Genomic DNA, 26,325 nt, shown 5'->3' on the forward strand with positions numbered 1-26,325 from the left:
CAATTCTTTTTTTTTTTTTTTGACATCACTGAATTCTAATTAAGTAACCTTTTCTGGATTAGATATATATCCAAATTCTATTACATACTGTTAGCTTGTTATTAATAAAGCAATATTGAGTAAGAAACCCTACATTTGAATTACCTATTTCAACTATCTGGTGGTGGCACAGCTACCAAATAGTGGCAGTGAAGGCCAAGGGATAGATTTTATTAGGATTCTCTCTCTTCTTAGAGCCCACAGTACAGTAGTTTTACAGGCTCACGAAGAACACTTTAATCCATGGCCCAAGACCAAGTAACTGCAATGAAACGGACAAACTATCACAGTTAAAGATGAGCTAGAACAATGAAATTTTAAAGAACACGGAAATCAAGTTAGCTTCATAAACAGTTAAATCCCAAACCAATTCTGATGCTATTAAGTGCCCTGCATTATCATTAAAAAACTAAGAAAGACTTACTGTCCAAAGTATTTGTTAATTGTTTATTTAACAAGAGGAACTATTTCTTAGCCCACATATTCATGTGTCATAGTTCAGGAGTCAGTGACAAACTTCTCGGTAATTCAACCTGAAGAAATTCTGTGAAGAGAAACACAAAGGCTAAGTTAGTGATAAACACTCTCTGAATACTCACCATCTTTGAGGATCAGTTGAGGTCTCTTCCTACTAGTAGACTTCACACCTTGATCACTCACCCTTAGCCACAGAAAAAGCACCGTTCAGGCTACCTGGACTCCAAGTTTCCCTCTCCTTTAAGCTCCTTTAAGCTCCCTGACCACTCTGAATAGCCTCTTTTCCATTTTGGGCATACCACACCTTACTGTCATTGCTTGTGTGCATTGAACAAATTCTTTTTTCCTTCTCCTCAATTCTACGCCCACCACCACCCCCACCCCACCGCCATTCCCCCTTAAAGCCACATATTGTTTCTGTTCCAAGCCATATTTTTGTTCCTGTCTCCAAATATGTTCTCTCATATAGGTTTTTAAACATCTTAAAAATGGTAAAAATCTAACAAATTTAGCCTATTAATATCTTCTGATTATAAAACGCATGCTCCCTGTAAATTCTGAAAATTTCAAAGTTAAAGCAGATAAGTTACGATTATAAACAACCATTAGTATTTTCTTGATCTTTTTTCCTTAATACACATGATACCCAACTTATGATGGTTTGACTTACAATTTTTTGACTTTCTAATGGATTTTCAATCCACATGATACCCAACTTATGATGGTTTGACTTACAATTTTTTGACTTTCCAATGGATTTTCCGGGGTCTTACATGCATTTTTGACTTATGATATTCTAACATATAAAGTTTATTGGGATGTAACCCACATATATATAGTGCAACTGAAATGCTTATTTAGGAATACTGCCAAAATAGCAGTTTCATATTCTCTGTATCACAGCAAACTCATTTACAAGGCATAAACCCAGACTGAAGTGTCAAAAAGAAACTTTACATTGTTCTTTTTTGTTAAATATACACATAAGATTCCAGAGTAGGAAGTCTCATCGGATACTTCATACATGCTATCAAATCAATTTAGATGTCTTTTCTTCAGCACAGCAGTCAGTCCTTTTCTAGATATAGAACTTTAATTCACACTGTCCATGAGGCATAAGGACTTTTGAATACAACAGACCAAACCAGACCTATGGAACGCCAGCTAGTCACTCGTGGACACCCACCTAACAAACTATACTGTCCCAAATACGTTTTTTTAAAACAGTGACTTCTAAAAGTGTAACATTCATAATGCCAATCTAGCAATTAATAGCATAACCTATAAAAATGATTTTAAACATAAAAAGTAGTTTCATGTCAGCAAGATAAGACTGTGAAGCTCCAGGTCCCCAAACCCTGACAAAAAATAATGAATAAACATATGGACCAAAAATTTAAAAATGTTTAGCTTTATAAGAACTCTAGAAATCAGCTGAGCAGCAACCAAAGGAACCACCTAACCAAGAAAAAGTCACACGCAAAGTAGCAGGAAATTTCATGGCATTTTTGCTCACTCTTGCCAAACGCCCTCCTCAGTGCAATACAGTCAGAAGAAAACTACCCTGTCTCTTCCCTTAAGACATAAGATAAAGAATGAAACTGGCCTGCAATGTTCTGGTTTGTATGGAGCGGGCCTGAATCAGAGTGCTAATGGGAACAATGGCATAGTTTGGACAGGAGGTTGGAAAGAGCTGAAAGCAATAATGGGTACCATGGCATGAGTGAGCTGCAGGGGAACACAGACCTACAGAAACCTGTGGACAAGAGAGCAGAGGCAAAAGAATACAACAGAACAGCTAAGACTCCAAGAGGAAGCTGGAGGCAAACTCAGAAAAACTAAGAAAAACTAAACGCAGCTGTGTATAGGAGGAAACTAAAACTAATGCATATGCACAGGCCCAGGGAAGATGGCATCCCCAGAAAAAGTTTGAGAGGACACCAAGCCTTATGGTGCGCTAATCAGTGAAGGCCTTTCCATGCACAGTCAGTCTGCACAGGGAGAGGTAGCTGGTTTTGCAAATGCCTGAATTTCACAAAAGATCACAAGGCACATAAAAGAAATATGGAAACACGAACGATTGAAAGAAACAAATCTCCACAAACCAACTCTAAAGAAACAGAAGCTGCTGACTTACTCTAAAAAACTTAAGAACAATTATCTAAAAAATGCTCAATGAGCTAAACGAGAATGTGGACAACTAAGCAAAATTAGGTAGCCATTATATAAACAAGTGAGAATATAAACAAAGAGAAAATGATTTCTAAAAACCAAACACACTCTGGAGGTGAAAAATATAGTAACTGAATGGGGGGAGAAGGGGTAGGAATCACTAGAGGGATTTAACAGCAGACTCAGGCAGAGGAAAGAATCAGGAAACTTGAAGACAGATCATTTGAAGTTATCAAGTCTGAAGAACAGGCCAGACATGGTGGCTCATGCCTGTAATCCCAAAACTTTGGGAAGCCAAGGTGGTAGGATCACCTGAGCCTAGGAGTTCAAGACCAGCCTAGGCAACATGGTGAGACCCCATCTCTATAAAATTAAATTTTTAAAAGTCTGGAAGAGAAAAAAAAAAGTAACTAGCTTAAGACATCTGACTACACCAAGCAGACCAATATAGGTATTATGGGAGTCCCAGAAGAGAAAAAGGGCAGAGAGCTTAAAAAACCAAACATAACACCTGTCAACTGAGAATAATACATCCCACAAAACAGTCCTTCAAAAATGAAGGAGAAATTCCCAGATAAAAAAGTCAAAGGAGTTTTATCATTAGATTTGCCTTACAGAATGCTAAAGTGCTAAAGGGAATACTTCAAGTTGAAACAAAAAGGACACCAGTCAGTAACTCAAAGTCATGTGAAAATATAAAGTTCTCTGGCAAAGAATACAGAAACTTGTATTAAAATTTGGTTTGTGCCAGGTACAGTGGCTCATGCCTGTTATCCCAGCACTTTGGGAGGTCCAGGCAGGCAAATCACTTGAGGTCAGTTCAAGACCAGTTGGGCCAACACGGTGAAATTCCATCTCTACTAAAAATATAAAAATTAGCTAGGCACAGTGGGGCACATCTGTAAATCAAGCTACTCAGGAGGCTGAGGCATGAGAACTGCTTGAACCTATGAGGCGGCAGTTGCAGTGAACCGAGATTGCATCACTACATTCCAGCCTGGGTGACAGAGTGAGACTCCATCTCTTTAAAAAAAAAAAAAAAAAAAAAAAATTTGTCTGTAAATTCACTTTTAATTCTTTTATAGGATTTAAAAGACAAAAGCATAAGAACTATAGGTCTATGTTAATGGATACATAATATATAAACACATAATGTGTGATACTGGTAACACAGGAAAAGAGGGTGGGTGGTGTAAAGGAGTTGAGTTTTTATATGCAATTGAAGTTGTTGTAAGTTTAAAACAAATCATTATAACTTTAGCATATTTCATGTAATTCCCATGGTAACCACAAAGAAAATACTGAATACAAAAGGAAAGACTGAAACATGTCCCTATAAAAGAATGAGGAAAGAAATGAGGGACAAAGAAGCTATAAGACATACAGAAAACAAAATGGCAATACTGTGTCTTTATCAGTAATAACCTTAAATGTAAATGGATTAAACTCCCCAACCAAAAGACAACGACAGAGTGGATTAAAAACCTGGATCCAATTATATGCTGTCTACAAGACTCACTGTAGATGTAAGAACACACAAGTTGAAAGTGAAAGGGTGGAAAAAGGTGTACCACACATATAGTAACCAAGAGAACAGGGGTAGCTACACTAAATCGGACAAAATAGACCAAGTCTAAAATGTTACAAGAGACAAAAAAGAATTAATTTAAAAAGATTAATTCTAGATCTAGCAATTATAAATACATATGCACCAAACATCAGAGCTCTAAATATATGAAGCAAACACTGACAGAATTGAAGGGAGAAGCAGACAGCTCTACAATAGCAGTGGAGGACTTCAATACCCCACTTTCAATAACTGATAGAACTAGACAGAAGGATTAATAAGAAAACACAGGACTTGAACAACACTATAAATCAACTGGACCTAACAAAACACTCCATCTAACAACAGAATACACATTTTTCCCAAGAGCACATGGAACGTTCTCCAAGACCCAAAACAAACCATATTTTAGGTCACAAAATCAATCTTAAATCTTAAAAGACTGGCAATCATACAAAGTATCTTTTCTGATCACAATGGCATGAAACTAGAAATCAAAAGCCAAAGGAAAAGAGGAAAATCCACAAACATGTTTCAGTTAAACAGACTCTAATAATCAATAAATTAAAAATAAATTACAAGGAAATTTTAAAAGAAAAACTATATCAACCTAAGAACTAGAAAAAGAGGAATTAAACCCAAATGTAGCTGAAGTAAATATTAGAGATAAACAAAATAGATTACAATAGAGAAAAATCAAAGCCAACAGTCAGTTCTTTGAAAAGATCAAATCGACAAACCTTTAGTCACACTAATAAAAAAGAGAACCACCAAACAACAGAGGGAACATTACAACTGATTGTAAAGATCTAAAAGGAGTGAGAATGCTATGAACAATTACATGTAAACAAATGGGATGACCTAGAAGAAACAGAAATACACAACTCAAAAAAGAAAATTTTGCGGGGGATGGGGACAGCATCTCCCTCTGATACCTAGGCTGGAGTGCAGTGGTGCAATCACTGCTCACTGCAGCCTTGACCTCCTAGGCTCCGGTGATCCTCCCAGGTAGCTGGGACTACAGGCGTGCGCCATCACACACATTATTTTTTGTATTTTTTTTTTGTAGAGACGGGGTTTCACCATGCTGCCCAGGCTGGTTTCAAACTCCTGGGCTCAAGCAATTCACCTGCTTTGGCCTCCCAAAGTGCTGGGATTAGAGGCTTTATGAGCTACCACACCCACCCTAGAAATACAACCTAATCAAGACTGGATAAGGAAAAAAGTAATCTGAACATCTATAACTAGTAGGAATTTTTAGTCAGTAGCCAAAAACTTCAACAAAGAAGAGTCCAAGACCACATGGTGAATCCTATCAACCTTTTTTTGAGACAGGGTCTCATATTCTGTTATCCAGGATGGAGTGCAGTGGTATGATCATAGCTTACTAGCAGCCTTAAACTCCCATGCTCGAGTGAACCTCCTGCCTCAGCCTCCCAAGTAGCTGAGACTACAGGCATGCACCACCACACCCAGCTAATTAAAAAATATATATATATATATATATGTATTTTTTTTTTTGGTAGAGACAGGGTCTTGCCATGTTGCACAGGCTGATCTTTAACTTCTGGGCTATAGTGATCCTCCTTTCTCAGCCTCCCAAAGTGCTGGGATTATAGGCATGAGCCACCATGCCCAGACCTCTACGAAACCAGCACCAATCCTCCTCAAGTTTTTCCAAAAACAGTGAGAAAAAGGGAACATTTCCACATTCATTCTATAAGGCCAGCATTATCCTGATACCAAAGACAAACACACAAGAAAACTATAGGCCAAATCCTTGAACACAGATGCAAAAATCCTCAACAAACCACTAGCAAACCAGATTTGACAGTGCATTAAAAGAATCATACACCATGATTAAGTGGAATTTATCCCTAGGATGCAAGGATAGTTCAATATATGCAAATCAATAGATGTGACATAACACACTGACAGAATGAAGGATAAAAAACACATCTCAAAAAAATGCAGAAAAAGTATTTGACAAAATTCAACATCCTTTCATGATCAAAACTATCAACAGAAGGAATGTACTTCAACCCAACCATGGCCAAAAAGGATAAACTAATATACTGAACACAGAAAATGTGAAAGCTTTTCCTCTAAGACCTAGAACCAGACGAGGATGCCCACTCTTGCCACTTCTATTCAATGTAGTACTGGAAGTCCTAGCCAGAGCAATGAGGCAAGAAGGAATAAGCAGCACCCAAAAAGGAAAGGAATAAGTAAAATTATCTGTTTACAGATCACATAATCTTACCTCCAGCAAACCCTAAAGATTTCTCACACAGAAGTGTCAGAATAAATGAATTCTGCTAAGTTGGAGGATACAAAAATCAGCTCTTTCTATACACCAACAAGAATGAAATAAAGGAATCCCTAATAAAGGAAATTAAGAAAATAATTCTATTTATAATAGCACCAAAAATAGGAATGTATTTAACCAGGAATATGAAAGACTTAAACACTGATCTAGATGAAACAGATATATACCTGTACACTGCTAAAAAAAACTAGCAAATCTGAATCATGCAATCCCCACAGTAACCACAAAGAAAATACAGAATACACACAAACGGAAATAGGAAGGAAACTGAAACACGTCACTGCAAAATAAAGGAAAAGTACGGAAAGAAATGTGTGTCCTTGGACACACTGTTTTGATTACAGTAGTCTCCTTTTATCCAGGGTGATATGTTTCAAGACACCTCCAGTGAATTCCTGAAACTAGGGATGGTACCAAACCCTACATAGCTATGTTTTTTCCTATATACACACACATCTATAATAAAGTTTAACTCAAAAATTAGGCATAGTAAGAGATTAGCAACACTAAAAGAAATTAAAGATGCAAAATACTGCTAAAAGAAATTAAAGATACAAAGAAGAAAGACATCCCATGTTCATGGATTGGAATACTTAATAGTATTAAGATGTCCATACTACCAAAAGTAATCTACAGATTTAATGCAATTCCTATCAAAATCCCAATGGCATTTTTTACAGAAATAGAAAAATCCATCCTAAAATTCACACTATTAAGGAACCCCAAATAGCTAGAACACTCTCGGGGCAGGGGGAAAAAAAGAACTAAGCTGAAGGACTCACACTTACTGATTTCAAAGCAAACTACAAAGCTACAGTGTAGTAGTCATCCCTTATTTGTGGTTTAACCTTCTACCACTTCAGTTACCCACAGTCAACTGCGGTTCAAAAACAGGTGAGGACAGTACAGCAAGATATTGAGAAATCACATTCACCTTTTATTACTATACACTATCATTGTTCTATCTTCTTATTGTTGCTAATCTCTTACTATGCCTAATTTATGAGTTAAATGTCATCATAGGTAGGTGTGTATAGGTAAAACAACATAATATATATAGGGTTTGGTACTATCTGTGGTTTCAAGAATCCACTGGAGGGGTCTTGAAACATATCTTAGATAAAACAGACTAGTGTAATCAAAACAGTGTAGTACTGACCTGAAGACAGACATACAGACTAATGAAATAGAGAGCCCAGAAATAAACTCTCACATTTAGAGTCAAATGATTTCACCAAGGTACCAAGACCATTCCACGGAAGACGACAATCTTAACAAATGATTTTGGGAAAACTGGATACCACATGTAAAAGAATACAGTCAGCTCTTTACACCCTAGACAAAAATTCAAGTGAATCAAAGATCTAAAGATAAGAGCTAAAACTATAAAAGTCGTAGAAGAACACATAAAAAAGACTTCATGACACTGGATTTGGCAATGACTTACTGAATATGACACTAAAAGCACATAAAACAAAAGTAAAAATAAATTCGACATCTAAATTTCTGTGCATCAAGGGATGCAACAGAGTGAAAAGGCAACCTATGAAATGGGAGAAAATATTTACAGATCATATCTAATAAGGGGTTAATATCCAGAATATATACAGAACCACAACTCAACCAATAAACAAAAAACCAAATTTGAAAATGAGCAGAAATGAATAAACATTTCTCCAAAGATAACATACAAATGGCATATAAGCACATGAAAAGATGCTCAACATCACAAATAATCAGGAAAATGCAAATCAAAACAATGTGATAACACCTCATAACTACTAGGATGGCTACTATCAAAAATACCAACATTATGCCAGGCACAGTGACTCACGCCTGTAATCCAACACTTTGGGAGGCCAAGGTGGGTGGATCACCTGAGCCCAGGAATTCAAGCCCAGCCCAGGTAATACAGTGAAACCCTGTCTCTACTAAAAATACAGAAGTTAGCCAGGTATGGTGGCACATGCCTACAGTGCCAGCTTCTTGGGAGGCTTAGGCAGGAAGATCCCTTGAGCCTGGGAGGTTGAGGCTGCAGTGAGCCATGATCGCACTACAGCCTGGGTGACAGAAGGAGATGCTGTTAAAAAAAAAAGTGTTGGGGAGGATGGAAAGAGTGTAAAATGGTGCAGCCACTATGGAAAATGGTATGGCAGTTTCTTAAGAAATTAAAAATCCTATGATTCCAGCAATTCCACTTTTGAATATATCCCAAAAGAACTGAAAGCAAGGCCTTGAAGGAATATTTGTATGCCTAGGTTCACAGTATCACTCGCAACAATCAAAAAGTGGAAGCAACCCAAGCGTCTACTGATGGATGAATGGATAACAATGTGACACAACTAAAACACATCATTCAGCTTTAAAAAGAAAGGAAATTGTGACACATGCTGTAACATGGATGAACCTTGAGTACATTACACTAAGTGAAATAAGCCAGTCACAAGAAAACAAATACTGTATGATTCTACTTACAAGATGCCTGGGGTAGCCAAATTCTTAGAAAGTAACACAGTGGCTGCCAGGGTCTAAGTGGAGGTATGAATGGGTTGCTTAATGGATATAGTTTCAATTCCGTAAGATGAAGAATTCTGGAGACTGGTTGCACAACGTGAATGAACTTAACACTACTAAACTGTACAATTAAAAATGATTAAGATGGCAAATTTTATATCACAGATGCTCCTTAACTTACCATCAGGTTACATTCTGATAAAACCATCATAAGTTTAAAATATCTTAAGTTGAAAATGCATTTAATACACCTAACCTACATCATAGCTTAGCCTTCCCTATCTTAAATGTGCTCAGAACACTTATGTTAGCCTGCAGTTGCAGAAAATCATCTAACACAAAGCCTAGCTTATAACAAAACACTGAGTATCTCACACAGCACTACATTTGTACAGCATCAGTTGTTTACCCTTGTGATTATGTGTCTGACTGGGAGATGTGGTCATTGCTGCTCCCCCACATCACGAAAGTATTGTGCCACTTATTGCTCATGTGGACAAAGATCAAAATCCAAAGTATGGTTACCAAATGTGCATCACTTCCACACCATCGTAAAGTCAAAAAATCTTAAGTCCAAACATCGTAAGTCACGGATAGTCATCTGTATTTGCATTTTACCACAATTAGAAATTTTTATTTTAAGTAACTTCAAATAAGCATATTACCTTTATATTCCAAGGATTACTTTACACTCTGAAAGATACCAGCCTTCCTCATCTCCTCAAAATCTTTCATGGCATCATAGTTTCTGTAGAAATCTGCGTATGCCTTCTTTCTTTTATCAGCCACACCAAACTAAAAAGCAACCATCCATTAGTTTATTTTTCAGATTACTGGAAATTAGATTTCAGATTATAATACCTAAAGACAAGGTAGAACACATGTTTTTGTTCACCCTTTAATTTAAACCCTACATTTTCTAAGGGGTGGAGGTGGTGACAGATAAAAAGGAAGACAAAGTCTAAGAAATTGCTAAATTTGCAAAGAAAAGAATGGGGGAATAAGGTGTCTATTTTGTTTTGTTTGAGGTTTCCGTACACAAAGGGCAGGCGGGGTTCAACAGAAAAAGAACAAATGAAGATTCAAGACAAAAATGGAAAGTTTAAGTGACTTTACTATTATTTTTTTTAAAACATGGGGTCTCCCTCTGCAGAAATACACAAAAATCATGCTACCTGATGGAGTAATATAGTAAGAATCCTTTACCTGACCAGTTTTATCACTTCACTTCTACTTGAATTACCAATTTCTTCCCAGTAATAAATCAAGAGGCAGAGGCCGGGTGTGGTGGTTCATGCCTATACTCCCAGCACTTTGGGAGGCCAAGGGGGGAGAATCATGAGGTGAGGAATTGGAGACCAGCCTGGCCAACATGATTAAACTCCATCTCTACTAAAAATACAAAAATTAGCCGAGCATGGTGGCGGGCAGTTGTAATCCCAGCTACTTGGAAGGCAGAGGCAGGAGGACTGCTTTGACCCGGGAGGCCTCGGAGGGTTCACTGAGCCAAGATCGTGACACTGCACTCTAGTTTGGGTGACAGAGCAAGACTCCGTCTTGAAAAAAATAAAATAAAAAGAGGCAGAAGCGCAAGTGCTGGGGGCCATCATTACACGTACGGTTAATTTGGACTCTCCCTACTTCATTTAGTCATCCATCTGACAGACAGGAGACAGCCAAGGGTCCTGGAAAAACAGCCTGAAGGCTGAAAGGCCAGACTGTTGGACCAGATCCCAAAACCCTGAGGGAGAACTGCACATTTGCCTGCCCTTTCAGGACTGATTCTTTTTGGCTAATGGCCACAGGCACACTGGGGGTAAACAGGGTGGAGCCAGGAGAAGTTGCACCTTTTGCAGTGGGAAGGACCCTAGTCTCTTCAGCTCCTGTGTCATGGCCTGGTATTCAATCTGTGAGGTGGGGGCCTGTCAGCAGGACACTCCCTCACTTTGCCGAGAGTCTGTTTTATTTGTTCCTTTTCAGCCAATAAATTCAGCCCTCCTCACCCTTCAGTGTGTCCATGTGCCTAATTTCTCCTGGTTGTGACACAAGAACCCAAATTTAGCTAAACTAAGGAGCAAAAACTGCATCACATCCATCCCTTCTACAAACATTTACTTCATGCCCACTATATGCCAGGCAGCAGGAATCTCAAGGACCAAAAGATTTTTTGTGCTTGTCTCTCCAAAGAGTACCAAAGCATAGGTCCACTTACTGCTTTCTCAGTGTTCCATCTCCTCTTTGCTCTCCCAGTTCTCCCCATTTTTTTTTTTTTTTTTTTTTTGAGACAGTCTGGCTCTATCACCCAGCCTGGAGTGCAGTGGTGCGATCTCGGCTCACTGCAACCTCCACCTCCCCATTTTTTTTGTTTTTGTTTTTGTTTTGAGACAGAGTCTCGCTCTTGTTGCCCAGGCTGGAGTGCAATGGTACGAACTCAGCTCACTGTAACCTCCACCTCCTGGGTTCAAGCAATTCTCCTGCCTCAGCCTCCCAAGCAGCTGGGATTACAGGTGTCCGCCACCACGCCCAGCTAATTTTTTTGTATTTTTACTAGAGATGGGGTTTCACCATGTTGGCCAGGCTAGTCTGACACTCCTGACTTCAGGTGCTCTGCCCGCCTCTGCCTCCCAAAGTGCTGGGATAACTGGCGTGAGCCACTGCACCTGGCCTCGCCTCCCAACCTTGGCTGACATCTCTGCTTCCCAGGCTCAAGCCAACCTCTCACCTCAACCTCCCAAGTAGCTAAGGCCACAGGCATATTGTGTATTTTTGTAATTTTCGAAGAAATGTGGCCGGGTGCGGTGGCTCACGCCTGTAATCCCAGCACTTTAGGAGGCCAAAGTGGGCAGATCATGACATCAGGAGATCGAGACCATCCTGGCTAACACGGTGAAACCCCATCTTTACTAAAAAATACAAAAAAATTAGCTGGGCATGATAGTGGGCACCTGTAGTCCCAGCTACTCGGGAGGCTGAGGCAGGAGAATGGCGTGAATCCAGGAGGTGGAGCTTGCAGTGAGCCGAGTTCGCGCCACTGCACTCCAGCCTGGGCAACAGAGTGCAACTCCGTTTCAAAAAAAAAAAAAAAGAAAAGAAAAGAAATGCCCAGCTAATTTTTGTATTTTAGTAGAGACGTAGTTCCTCCATATCTCCCAGGCTGGTCTTGAACTCGTGAGCTCAAGCAATCCGCCCACCTCGGCCTCCCAAAGTGCCAGGATTACAGGCATGAGCCACCAGACCCAGTCCCTCGCCCTAACTTGCAAGGCTCAAATTCTACCTCCTCTATCAAATAGCTATGACCCACAATAACTGTGACCCACAACATCCCCCAAAACCATTCTTTCAGTTATGTTCTATCTTGCAATGTCTTCTAATTTTTTTTTTTTTTAACCTCCCCAACTTGACTCTAAGTTCTTTAAGAACAGAGATTTAGATACACGCCTTTTGTGTCCTCCAAAGCACTTGGAACACTACATTACCTAACACCGTACTGAATTTTATACACTGCCTCTTATTCAACAGGTCCTTTTAAGAACCTATTTGTGTGTCCAGCACCCAACAATAGGGTGCCACAGTAAACAAAAGACATGGTACCTGCCTTAATGAGGCTCACAGCCCAGTAAAGAATATAAACACTAAACAAAAATTAAGTACAAAGAGTTTAAAAGCAAAGCTCTGAATTCTTTCATGGGGTATTATGACAAGAATGATAAACATATGTATTATCAAAAGCATTTTTATGGAAAAGTTGTAAATATGCAGCCTTTGATTAAAAATAAAAGGCATAACAAAATCCACATTAGGGAGAGTGTTAAAATACAATTCTGTAATAATTACTCAAGGTGTCAAACAGAACCATAATCAGCCGACCATTCCTGCACGTTCCACACTCATGGATTCAGCCAACCAAGGACTGAAAATATTTGAGGAAAAAAATAAAAAATGCTACAAAATTAAAAATACAGTATAAACTACTGACATAGCATTTATATTGCATTAGGCATTATAAGTACTCTAGAGATGATTTCAAGTATCGTCAGGGCTCCTGAACCAATCCCCCATGGATAGAGGGGCAGAGCCCCTCTGCATACTAGCTTCTGTAATGGGTTGAATTGTGTTTGACCAAAATTCATGTGTTTAAGTCCTAACTCTCAGTACCTCAGAATCTAAACATTTTTGGAAATAAGGGCTTTAATGAGATAATTAAGTTAAAAGGCCATTTAGGGTGGGCCCTAATCCAATATGACTGATGTTCTTTTAAGAAATTCAGCAAGCCAGGTGCAGTGGCTCACGACTGTAATCCCAGCACTTTAGGAGGCCCAGGCAGGTGGATCCTTGAGCCCAGGAGTTCAAGACCAGCCTGGACAACGTGGCCAACTCTGAAACCTCATCTCTACAAAAAATATAAAAATTAACCAGTTGTGTTGGTGTGTACCTGCAGTCCCAGGTACCGGGTGACAGAGTAAGACCCTGTCTCAAAGAAAGAAAGAAAAAGGAAAGAAAGAAAAAAAATGAAAAGAAGGGCAGAAAAAGGAAAGAAGGAAGGAAAGGGAAAGGAAAAGAAGTTCAGCCACAGATATATGCCCACAGAGGACACTGTGAAGACAAAAGAAGGGAGCCATCTACAAGCCAACAGAGGCCTGAGAAGGCATCAACCCTGCCAACAGATTTCTAGCCTCCAGAACTGCGAGCAAATTTAAGGCACCCAGTCTATGGTTCTTTGTTATGGCATTCCAGCAAACTAACAAGTTTCATTTAAAGACGGAGGACAAGCTATAGTTCCTGTCACACTGAAGTGAGTGCAGAAAGGGTTAGAAGGAAACACATTACAAGGGGGATTTCTTTAAAAGATTTTTCAACCAAAAACACATACTCTATGACCTTTGGCACAAAGTAAAAAACATACATACCTTATACAAAGCTGCAACTCCCAGGGATAGCACGAATGCTGTAACCATATGAAATCGCAGGCGCTTGGCCAGAAGGCCACGCATCTGAGGTTTTGGCAAAACTTCGGATGTCATGGTAGTTGCTGTCCTTGATACGTATGCCAACCTTAAGAGATTCAGAAAATATGATTAAGTACAGAGTTTATTTAAGCCATAAACTTCAGAATGGTCACCTGGAAGCATTGGAGTTGTCCTGAATATAAACTCCGATTAGCAGCATTGAGAATGGCCACCTGGAAGCACTGAAGTTGTCCTGAATATAAACTCCGATTAGCAGCAGTTACAAATGAAATGTTTTTCTTTTTTGGCAGAAACAGGGTCTAGCTGGTCTTAAAAACTCCTGCCCTCAAGTGATCACCCTACCTCATCTCAAAGTGCTGGGATTCCAGCCTACAAGTGGATTAAGAAAAAATTAGAGGCAATTCCTAAATTGTTCATCAAGAATTTACATTTAAATAACATAAACTATTGACTAAACGCTGTCATTTGTGTCACAAATCCAGGAATAACATTTGGGTTGAGACATGGGTGAGGGGCGGGACTGAAGTCCAATACTCAGGTCTCTGGGCCCTACATATCTCATGTACCTCTCCCTACTGAGCTTTTTTTCCTTTCTCGGGTAAAATAATAAAAGAAAAACTCTGAAGAAAATAATATATCAAAAGAATTCTCATGCACAGTACATTTTACTACCTAGAGAATCACAGCACGACAGTGGATGGATTCCTCTCACAAAGCCTAAGCTGTCTCTTGGCTTAGCTTGTTTCACCTCTCCCTCCCCCGGCCCCCATACACTGAGCGACTACCATAAATAAAGGCGATTAACTGCGGCACACTAGTAATGGCTGAGCCAAGGCGACAAAAATCTTTCCCAACAACAAGAAAAACAAGCAGTAGCTCCACATTGTAATTAACGATGGCAAACCCATTTATGGAACATTTACTCTTCTAAAAATTTTCTGTCCACTCGTTAAACCTTCGCGACAACCCTGTCAGATCATGAGGCAGGTGTTTTCCACGGTCACACGATATACCGTTAAAACCTGGACGGGAACGCGGCAATTGCCAAAGGGCCCAAATTACCTAACTACTCCTTTGCCCAGCCACCCCCGGGGGCCCAAAGACCCTTGCGTCCCTGCAGGCCTTCAGCTAACGCGGCCGGGGGTAGGATGGGAAGCCGTGGGGCGAGGGAGGTTGCAGGAAGCCCATCCTTTCCCTCCTGCGACAGGCACGGTGACCCTCCTCCATCTTCCCAGCTCTAATTTAAAACGCTGCCACACAGCGAGCGACGCTGCCAGCTGCTTCGCCTACACTGACCCTTGCGCCTCACGACCAGCTGCAGAAAAAACCACTACCCCTTTTCTCACGGGAGAGAAACACCGAGGCCAAATAGGTCAAATGACCTCACCAAGGTCACGATGGCTGAGAAAAAGTGCAGCGGGTACTGGCCCCGGGTCGGCTCACTCCGAAGCCCGCTGGGTCCTCGAGAGTCCCGCAGCCCACCCGGCTTCGGTGGGGCCGTCGCAACCCACCCGGTCCCTGTGGTCCGCCCGCCGCCCTCCAGAGGCCGCAGCGGAAGTGTGGGGGGGTAGATGCGGAAGAGAGGCCCGAAGCGTCACCACGGCCGAGACACAGAGTCACGACTAAATCCGAGGCAGAGAGAAAGCGGGAGGCTGCCGTTGTGACAACCCGAAGTGTCGCGGTGGAGATGCAACACGGACCACACTTACCTCAATACCAGCGTCCTTCCCGACTAAAGGAAAAATGGACGGCATTCCAGCCGCGCGCAGGCGCAGAATAACAGAGCACGGAGAGAACCTGGCGACGGTAGCCGAAGGAGTTCAAAAGACCTCTAGCGCGCCCACCGCAGGTGACAGCCGAAGTTCTTTTTCGTGGTCTGCTTCTTTCCTGTGTGACCTTGCAAAACGGGCTTGACCTCCTTATCTATCCACCTCTTTATCTTCTTAGTAAATTGAAGATATTAGTCGTACTCATACACAGAGTCCCAAAACATGTGCACAAACCGACATTTTAATTATAACCAACCTTATGCGAATAACTGTTTGGCTTGGGTAAAAGGTGAAAAAGCCGACTTCTAGGAGCTCAGAGCCCAGAAGATGAGAAAGATAAACAGATTAATACCGATCCTATGAAGTGGGCACTACCACAGAGACGTGGCCCAGCTACTGCAGAAGCAATTCTCTACCTGGCAAAGCTGAGGACGTTTTGACAGAGGGGCGGTATTTGTGTGGGGTTCTTAAGAAAGCACAAGGGTTTTGAAGGAAGGCAACTGGAAGTTCGTGGAAAGTGGTGTAGACGGGTGAGGCTCTTGTGCCTTAATGATGCCGAGCTGTTTTTATTGAAATAACCTGAATTTGCAAAGTGTTATTTAAGTCAACCCATCAAGCCCTGTGGAAGATAGCTGGGACACAACAGATGCATGATATTGAGTCAATACACTGAGTACCTACTACGTGCCTGATTCTGCTAAACAAGAGGACAGAGGACACTCATTCTGGTCAGGGAGTCTTTGTCCTCAACCTATTAACAAACACTCCGGAGGTGAAACCTTTGAGCCACGAAGAAAGGTACTAATTGAGGCTCAGAAGTAGGTTGGGACTTTACCAACGTTTTTCAGGCCTCTTATCAAGCAAGGGTCTACCCAGCTGAAAATCTTTGCATGGAATTTGTCCAAAGAGTAATTTGTTTCTGCTCTTTCCTTCCCCACCCCGACTATTGGCCCAAAGAAGAAGTGGTGAACTTCAGAGTTCACACGGATTAGTGTATGTGAAACCATCAGGGAAAGCTTCAGACAAGACGTGGAAGAGATAGAAGCAGAACTGAGTTTCAGTCTAATGGAAAGGCTGGAAAACTGGAGAAATTGGAGAGACAACATTGGCTGGGAGAAGATGGCAAAGACAGGCACACTCAGGGCACAGAGCCTGAACTGAGTGAAATACTGAGTGTTTATTCTGTGCTTCCCTAGCTATCCAGTGAACCATAGTGAATGACTGAGGGTGACACATGAATAAAACCTGAGCGGTAGGAGTGAAGAGAGACATGCTACATATAGGTTCTGTCTTAGAACCGAACAGACCTGGATTTGAGACCCAGCTCATCAACTTGTAGCTGGCAAATTTCTTAATCTTTCTAAGTTTGCTTTCTCCTCTAAAAATAGTACTCATTTTGTTGGGTTGTGATGTAAATTAAATGGGATAATGTATATGCAGCTTGAGTATCCCTTATCTGAAATGTTTGAGACCAGAAGTGTTTCAGATTTTGGATGTTTTCAGACTTTTGAGTATTTGCAGAATACATGCCAGTTGAGCATCCCAATAGCAAAATCTGAAATCCAAAATGCTCCACTGAGTATTTCCTTGAGCACCACATCAGTGCTCAAAAGTTTTGAATTTTGGAGCATTTTGGATTTCGGATTTTCAGATTAAGGGTGCTCAACCTACACAGTGCTTGACAAACAGGCCTTCCGAATATGCATTCCTCCCTGTGTACTTTTACCTGTCCTGCATTCCTTCCATCTTCCTTTTAGTAGCAGTGCTTAATTGTCTTTCAAGTAATCAATCCTTCATCACTGCTAGCCATGTGATTCTACAACAGTCAAATCTTATTCCAGACTGGGTGTGGTGGCTCACACCTGTAATCCCAGCACTTTGGGAGGCCAAGGCAGGTAGATTACTTGAGCCCAGGTGTTGGAGACCAACCTGGGTGACATAGTGAGACCACCATCTCCACAAAAATTTTAAAACTTAGCCGGGCATAGTGTGGTGTATGCCCATAGTCCCAGCTACTCAGGAGGCTGAGGCTGGAGGATCACTTGAGCCCAAGAGTTGCAGGCTGTAGTGAGCTATGACTGCACCATTGCACTCCAGTCAGACAGAGTGAGACCCTGGCTCTAAAAAGAAAAAGAAAAAACATTATTCCAGTTGAGCAGGCGACCCAAGAGTAGCCAAGCAATGTGGCCCATCCCCTTGGCCACAGTAATTTGTTGGGGATGGGCACAGGATTCTGGCCAGGCCAGTGAAACTCAATTCTATGACTTATGTTCAAACTATTGGGAAAAAGGATCTCTTTTTATAGAGAGAAGAGTTTGCACTGGGTTGGAGTAGGGATCTTGCAGATCTGTGAGAGTATAAGGCCAGAGGGTACTGTGTGCCTATAATGCACCAAGCACAGCATATGACAAAATGACATGAAAAGCCTCATGAAACTTTCATTCTAGTGGGCTTCGAGGAGAAAAACCAACAAAAATAAAAAATGTATCTGAAGGAGGTAAGTGGAATGGAAACAACAGAGTAGGTATTAAGAAAGTCTGTGTGAAGAGGTATCTTTTTTGTATTGAAAGATTGATGAAACAACCCATGAAAGAAGCCCATGGTTTACACTAAACTAAAAGATAGCTCAGTGTAAAGACTGGGTTTGTTCTACATAGCCCTAAGGAATAAAGTAGAATGGATGAGTGGAAGATACTGGGAGTTAGATGTCAGTTAAGTATTCACCATGGCTAGAAATCAGTCCCTTTCAAGGTCATCCTCAACCAGAGACACATCCACTTGGGGGAGACAAGGATCCCTTAATTGGTAAATTAAGGGATTCACGTGGTAAATCCCTTAATTGGTAAAAACACGACCAACAGTCTTGTTCCTACTATGTCTTTCCATTCTGGCCTTGACAATCACCAGGTCAGCATGTTACCTTAAAATGTGTTGATAAGATGCCCTTTTTAAATACAAACTTAGGGGGAGCTTGGGTCCAGGGCAGGGAAACAGCTGGTTGCATGGCAATAGTGATGCCATCTTGAAGAAAAACTGCCATGATGACCGATGTTTGACTACTGCATACCAAGGTGTTTCCATTGCATGGATAGACCCTCATAAAGATGTTTATCTAACCTCCCCAGTGGTCACAAGTTTTGGTAGAAAGTCTGAGGCATGCAGCTGCACATTTTACCAAAAAAGCTTGCTATATAGAGGATATTTTCTGGAGCACAGGTGCGGGAATCTACCATCCCTCAGCCAACAGAGAGATTGTTTCTGTTCCTAAGTCCCTTTTAAATGTTTCTTCCTAAGAAACTGGATTTGTCAGTCTCTTTCTTCAACCTTTGGGGGCAAGTTTGCGTAGACCTTCTCACCACTGTAGCTTGTTAACTGTGAATCCTGCACTTAGGACAAAACACCCTTGACCATGAATCTTTCCCTTGGGCAGATTTATGAGCCTCTTTTTCAGCCTTTCAGCTTCCTCAGATTTTTGGGGGTAGGTTTGCCTAGGCTGTCTACCACAGCACACCCAGGAACATCCTGGCTCCTCCATCACTATCCTGCTCTGAACATGCTTTTGAGAAAACCTGACCTCTCACCTGTGCTGCAGCCTTTCCTGTTGTGAAAAGTGTATGTAACACCTAGAAAGGCAATTACAATGCCAACAGCTAAAAGGAATGAAATGGACCCTGAAACAAATTAGGCAGTAGTCACTCGAAAGACTGGAAAACTTTCAATCCTTTCAACCATAAGATATATCACTGATACGGTATCAATGGCAAGGGCCATAAATAATTTTATGGATTAAGAAAATGTGAGGGGCTCAGAAGTTAAAAGGTAACAACAAAAAAAAAAACCTCTATCTGAGGTAAAATAGCAGTGTCTGCAATATTTGACAAACCTCAGACGTAGATCTACTGACTCTTTTACATATAATTTATTTCCACTTTCAAATTTAACAAATAATGAGTGTGTTGAGTCAGAGTTAGATCCTAGAGCTAAGAGACGACAGGCTGGGTGTGGTGGCTTGCACCGTAATCCCAGCACTTTGGAGGCCAAAGTGGGAGGATAGCTTGAAGCCAGGAGTTCAGGACCAGCCTGGGCAATATAGTGAGACCCTGTCTCTTAAAAAAAAAAAAAAAATGTTTTTTAATTAGCCTGGTGTGGTGGCTCACACCTGTGGTCCCAGCTACTCAGGAGGCTGAGGCAGGAGGATCACTTGATCCCAGGAGTTCAAGACTACAGTGAGTGAGCTACACTGCACTCTTGCCTGGGTGACAGAGCAAGACCCTGTATCTAACAGAGAGATAGAGAAAGAAACAGAGAGAGAGAGAGATTTTTCTCTTTACTATTCATTATTACCAAGAAAATCTAGGATTTCAGAGATGCAGCCCAATAATGTAACTAGACTTCCTATTCTGCCTCCCCATTGATTAATAAACAAGAAATCACCAGCCAGATTCAACAGGGAAACTTATCTGACCCTGAAACTGGACAGGAAAAAGGAGGCATATTCTTTCCCCTAGAATTATATTCTAAGAATTCAGTTGAGGATATGGACCCTCACAAGGCTTGAGTCTAGGGTACTTTATTTGACCTGACTATATCCAATATGTAAATAAGGATCCAAGGGAACGCATAAGGGCTAAGAGTTTCTTATGCTGAGGGAATTTACCTCTTGTTTATGTCAATTAGCCCATATAAAACTGGTTTTGTTATACATTGTTTTGCTTAAAGTCACAGTTTCCAAGAACCTATTGATGATGTTAAGTGAGGATTTACTGTACGTCTCAATTCAGACTAGCCACATTTCAAGTTCTAATGTGGTTTCTTTGTGACGTTGTTATTGACTAAGCAAATGCTGTGAGTGATGATTTGCAAATGACCCCCTGCTCTTAGAGACTGATGACATTCAACATAGTTCCAGGCGAGGTGAGGTTTGCTGGCTCTACATGCCTCCAAAAAGGGCAGCCTGTACCAGAGAGATCCTTCATTATCACTGACGCTGTTTGGCATGGGGCTTGGAAGGTCCAGGAAGACCCGGTGTGGTTTACGAAAGCCCGGGGAGGAGTGTTCCAAGCTCCTCAGTGGCAGCAGTGTCCCATGTATAGAGTTCACTGCAGCTTATGACAAACAACAGTGACAGTTCAGAGGAAACCTGACTCCTTTCTCAAAGATGGTCCCACACCTCACCTTAAATAGGAGAGGCATGGTGAAAGCTCCAAATAACTTTTTTTTTTTTTTCCCGAGACAGAGCCTCACTCTATAAAGTCTCACTTTCGTTCAGAGCCAGAGTGCAGTGGCATGATCTCAGCTCACTGCAAACTCTGCTGCCCAGATTCAAGTGATTCTCCTGCCTCAGCCTCCCAAGTAGCTGGTATTACAGGTGTGTGGCACCATGTCCGACTAATTTTTGTATTTTGGGTAGAGATGGGGTTTCACCATGTTGGCCAGGCTGGTCTCGAACTCCTGACCTCAAGTGATCCACCTGCCTCGGCCTCTCAAAGTGCTAGGATTACAGGCATGAGCCACCACAACTGGCCCCAAATAACTTATTAAATCAGTTGTGTGATGAATAAGTATTTCAATGTAAAATCTTATGTAGGCCAGGTGTGGTGACTCACGCCTACAATCCCAACACTCTGGTAGGCCAAGGCGGGAGGATTGCTTGACCCCAGAAGTTCAAAATCAGTCTGGGCAACATAGAGACCTTGTGCTCTGAGCTAGCTCCAACTTCCAGTGACCCTGAACTGAAATAATTGGGTAAGTAATTACCTTACTTGTTTATTTTTATGTTTTTAATTTATTCTTTTTTTTTTTTTTTGAGACAAGAGTCTTGCTATGTTGTCCAGACTTGTCTGGAACGCCTGGACTCAAGTGATCCTCTTGCCTCAGGCTCCCAAAGTGTTGGGATTACACATGAGCCACTATGCCTGGCCTTGCTTTTATTAATCTTTCCAAGATTTATGTATTTATTACATTTTGTATTACATTTATTTCAATGTTTAATATTAGAAGTGTTTTGGTCCTTATTTAAAAGTTAATGATGTTTTTGTAAACAGAAATATGCCAATGGAATTTACCTCTTGTTTATGTCAATTAGCATGGTAAAACTGGTTTTGTTGTACATTGTTTTGTTTAAAGTCACAGTTTCCAAGAACCTATTGATAACATTAAGTGAGGACTTACTGTATGTCTCAATTCAGACTAGCCACATTTCAAGTTCTAAATAGCCACATGTGACTGTATTGGATAGCACAGTTAGAACATTTTAGTCATAAGAAAATGCTCATGAGTCATTGGTAAATGAAGAGGCAAGCTGCAAAGCTATGCCACGTGATCTAATTTTGTAACATGTGCATACACTTATATGTATGTATGTATATATAAGCAGGAAATAATACTGAAAGGATATATACCAAAAACTTGCAAGTAATTTTTACATTTTATTTTTACGCAATCCAAATTTTATCATGTCTTACTTTTATGGTTAGAAAAAAATTAATAATAAATGTGAATTTTTTAAAAGAGAGATATATTCGTTTCCTATTGTTGCTGTAACACACTTCCACAAATTTAGTGGCTTAAAACCACACACATTCATTATCTTGCAGTTCAGTAGTTCAAAAGTCTGACACAGGTCTCACTAGATTCAACTTAATGTGTCAGCAGGGTCGCATTCCTTCCAGAGGCTCTAGAAGAGGAGGAATCTGCGCCCTTTTCTAGCTTCAAGGGGCTGCCTGCATTTCTTGGCTTATACTTCCCTTCTTTCATCTTCAAAGCCAGCTCCAACACATCTCTTCCTCTGCCTCTCCTTTTCTCCCTCCCTCTTCCCCGTTCTCCCTTGTGATTATATTGGCCCCACCTGGATAATGGAGGCACAGTCTCCCTATTTTAGCGTCACCTGGTTAGCAAGCTTAATTCCACCTGCAACCTTATTTCCCTTTGCTATGTAACATGTCATAATCCAGGGATTAGTACGTAGACATCTGTGAAGGGCTGTTATCCTTCCTACCACAAGAGGTATGATCATGATAAGTACTGTATAACTAATATTTCCATTCTCCTTTCAGACACACAGTACGGTTATACTTCCTTGCTCCCTTCAAAGCAGCCACGTGACTTGCTTTGGCCAATGCAGTATGAGTGGAAGTGGCGTGAGTCTTTTCCAGGTAGATGCTTTATAAGACAGCATGTGATTTACTACATTCTCTTTGCCCTGCCTATGATAGGATGGAAGTATTGATGGAGATGGCACTTATGTCATCACCTATGTCTCACCTGGGTCTGTGAGACACTAGGATGAGCAGAGTCCTCCTACCAACCTGTGCTGGCCAGATATGGTGAGGCAGAAATAAGTGGTATCTCACTCCACTGAGCTTCAGGGGTTGTTTGGTCCTGCAGACAAACAGCTCATCCTGACTGGTACAGGAGGTTAAAAAAATACAAGCATATAACTGGCAAGAGATGGTATCTCATTGTGGTTTTGACTTGCATTTCTCTAATGACCAGTGATGATGAGCTTTTTTTTCATATTTTTGTTGGCTGCATAAATGTCTTCTTTTGAGAAGTGCCTGTTCATATCCTTTGCCCACTTTTTGATGGGATTGTATTTTTTCTTGTAAATTTGTTTAAGTTCTTTGTAGATTCTGGATATTAGCTCTTTGTCAGATGGATAGATTGCAAAACTTTTCTCCCATTCTGTGGGTTACCTGTTCACTCTGATGATAGTTTCTTTTGCTGTGTAGAAGCTCTTTAGTTTAATATGATCCCATTTGTCAATTTTGGCTTTTGTTGCCATTGCTTCTGGTGTTTTAGACATGAAGTCTTTGCCAATGCCTATGTCCTGAATGGCATTGCCCAGGTTTTCTTCTAGGATTTTTATGGTTTTAGGTCTTACATTTAAGTCTTTAATCCATCTTGAGTTAATTTTTGTATAAGGTGTAAGGAAGGGGTCCAGTCTCATTTTTCTGCATATGGCTAGTGAGTTTTCCCAACACCATTTATTAAATAGGGAATCCTTTCCCCATTGCTAGATTGTCCCAGGTTTGTCAAAGATCAGATGGTTGTAGATGTGTAGTGTTATTTCTGAGGCCTCTGTTCTGTTCCATTGGTCTATATATCTGTTTTGGTACCAGTACCATGCTGTTTTGGTTACTGTAGCCTTGTAGTATAGTTTGAAGTCAGGTAGCACAATGCCTCCAGCTTTGTTCTTTTTCCTTAGGATTGTCTTGGCTATGCAGGCTCTTATTTGGTTCCATATGAAGTTTAAAGTAGTTTTTTCCAATTCTGTGAATAAAGTCAGTTGTAGCTTACTGGGGATGGCATTGAACCTATAAATTACTTTGGGCAGGATGGCCATTTTCACAATATTGATTCTTCGTATCCATGAGCATGGAATGTTTTTTCCATTTGTTTGTGTCCTTTCTTATTTCCTTGAGCAGTGGTTGGTAGTTCTCCATAAAGAGGTCCTTCACATCTCTTGTAAGTTATATTCCTAGGTATTTTATTCTCTTAGAAGCAATTGTGAATGGGAGTTCACTCATGATTTGGCTCTCTGTTTGTTATTGGTGTATAGAAATGCTTGTGATTTTTGCACATTGATTTTGTATCCTGATACTTTGCTGAAGATGCTTATCAGCCTAAGGAGATTTTGGGCTGAGATGGTGGGGTTTTCTAAATATACAATCATGTCATCTGAAAACAGAGACAATTTGACTTCCTCTTTTCCTATTTGAATACTCTTTATTTCTTTCTCTTGCCTGATGGCCCTGGACAGAACTCCCAATACTATGTTGAATAGGAGTAGTGAGAGAGGGCATCCTTGTCTTGTGATCATTAAAAAGTCAGGAAACAACAGATGCTAGAGAGGATGTAGAGAAATAGGAACGCTTTTACACTGTTGGTGGGAGTGTAAATTAGTTCAACCATTGTGGAAGACAGCGTGGCTATTCCTCAAGGATCTAGAACCAGAAATACCATTTGACCAAGTAATCCTATTACTAGGTATATACCTGAAGGATTGTAAATCATTCTACCATAAAGACACATGCACACGTATGTTTACTGCAGCACTCTTCACAATAGCAAAGACTTGGAACCAACCCAAATGCCCATCAATGATAGACTGGATTAAGAAAATGTGGCACATATACACCATGGAATACTATGCACCCATAAAAAAGGATGAGTTCATGTCTTTGCAGGGACACGGATGAAGCTGGAAACCATCATTCTCAGCAAACGATCACAAGAACAGAAAACCAAACACTGCATGTTCTCACTCATAAGTGGGAGTTGAGCAATGAGAACACTGGACACAGGGAGGGGAACATCACACACCAGCCCCTGTCATGGGGTGGGGGGTTAGGGGAGGGATAGCATTTAGAGAAATACCTAATGTAGGTGAAGAGTTGATGAGTGCAGCAAACCACCACGGCATGTGTATACCTATGCAACAAAACTGCACATTCTACACATATACCCCAGAACTTAACATATAATAATAATAATAAAGAAATCTTACGAAAGGCAAAGTGATGGTGGCAATCTCATTGTGCTTTAATCTGAAGTATATAAATTAAACACAGACAAATTTCCTTAGAAAGCCATAAAACACTAGAATTTTCCAAGAAATAAGATATTGAGTTTTTGCTCTCCAACCCCCAAATCAAAATGTTACAGTAAAATGTTGGTTTTAATACATGTTTTCTCCTTTGCTGTAAAATAAATAAATGAATAAATGTTTTAAAAAATACAAGTATCTGTTTTAGTCAGGGATGCATGTGTGTGAATGCTGAGGCAGATAAACTGAGTGACAGAGACAGTGGGAATGTAAAAAAGTAATGGGGACATTAAGATGGGCCTGGAAATAAGCTATGTTGATCATTACGATGTCTTCTAAATTGAAAACAAAATTGAATGGTGGAGCCCAGCCCTTCAACATTAGGGGCTTCCCTGTGCTCAGCCCTGACTGACCTCTAGAGAAGCTGTGAAGAGACCTTGAGTTTTGAAATAGAATCTGTCTTCTGCTTAAGAGTCCTGCTTTGCTGCTGACCTAGGGGAACGCTGGATGTTTGGGTCCCTTCGGGGGTTGAGTGCCTGAGGCACCAGCTTCCCAAGACTTCTGATGGAGTACTGAATTCTAGGGGACCCTGGGCTCCCCTGAATCTTGTTCGTGGATTGGGGACAATGTTTTCTAGCCTCTCCAAGGGCTGAGTTCCTGCCTCACTCTATTTGTAAGCCCTGTGTAGTCCCTAGTCGTTTGTAAAACATGTTCACATATGTTTTCATTTTGTCCTCTCAATAATCCTGTGAGATATGCAGGAATTTCTTTATTTTATTTTATCTTATTTATTTATTTAGAGAGAGTCTCACCCTGTCACCCAGGCCCGAGTGCATGGCGCAATCACAGCTCACTGCAACCTTGGAGTCCTGGGCTCAAGTGATCCTCCTGCCTCAGCCTCCTGAGTAGCTGGTACTACAGATGCACGCTACCACACCCAGCTC

At 40.8% G+C, this 26,325-nt stretch overlaps 1 protein-coding gene across 2 annotated transcripts; it reads right to left on the bottom strand.

Moving 5' to 3' along the window:
* Positions 1 to 459: 459 nt before the first annotated feature.
* LOC113219478 (cytochrome c oxidase subunit 6C-like) lies at positions 460 to 15,872 on the bottom strand. 2 transcript variants are annotated; one of them, XM_026454944.1, is made up of 4 exons: positions 15,775 to 15,872; positions 14,006 to 14,150; positions 9,764 to 9,893; positions 460 to 583 (listed from the first exon to the last, which is right to left on the bottom strand). In XM_026454944.1, exons 2-3 carry the CDS (start codon positions 14,117 to 14,119, stop codon positions 9,780 to 9,782), a joined length of 228 nt encoding a protein of 75 aa, XP_026310729.1. In that variant the 5' UTR covers positions 14,120 to 14,150; positions 15,775 to 15,872; the 3' UTR covers positions 460 to 583; positions 9,764 to 9,779. The 2 variants fall into 2 exon arrangements, with proteins under 2 accessions (XP_026310729.1, XP_026310730.1); XM_026454945.2 differs by lacking the exon at positions 15,775 to 15,872 and adding an exon at positions 15,453 to 15,600.
* Positions 15,873 to 26,325: the final 10,453 nt, after the last annotated feature.

The sequence above is a fragment of the Piliocolobus tephrosceles genome, chromosome 7 (genome assembly GCF_002776525.5).
Source record: "Piliocolobus tephrosceles isolate RC106 chromosome 7, ASM277652v3, whole genome shotgun sequence".
NCBI lineage: Eukaryota > Metazoa > Chordata > Mammalia > Primates > Cercopithecidae > Piliocolobus > Piliocolobus tephrosceles.

Bases quoted from the DNA above. Each gene is read 5' to 3' on its own strand.
- LOC113219478 (XM_026454944.1), bottom strand. From the start codon at position 14,119: ATGACATCCGAAGTTTTGCCAAAACCTCAGATGCGTGGCCTTCTGGCC. The intron at 9,894-14,005 runs GTATGTATGTTT...GTTGCTTTTTAG, and splicing joins GAGTTGCAGCTTTGTATAAG to TTTGGTGTGGCTGATAAAAG.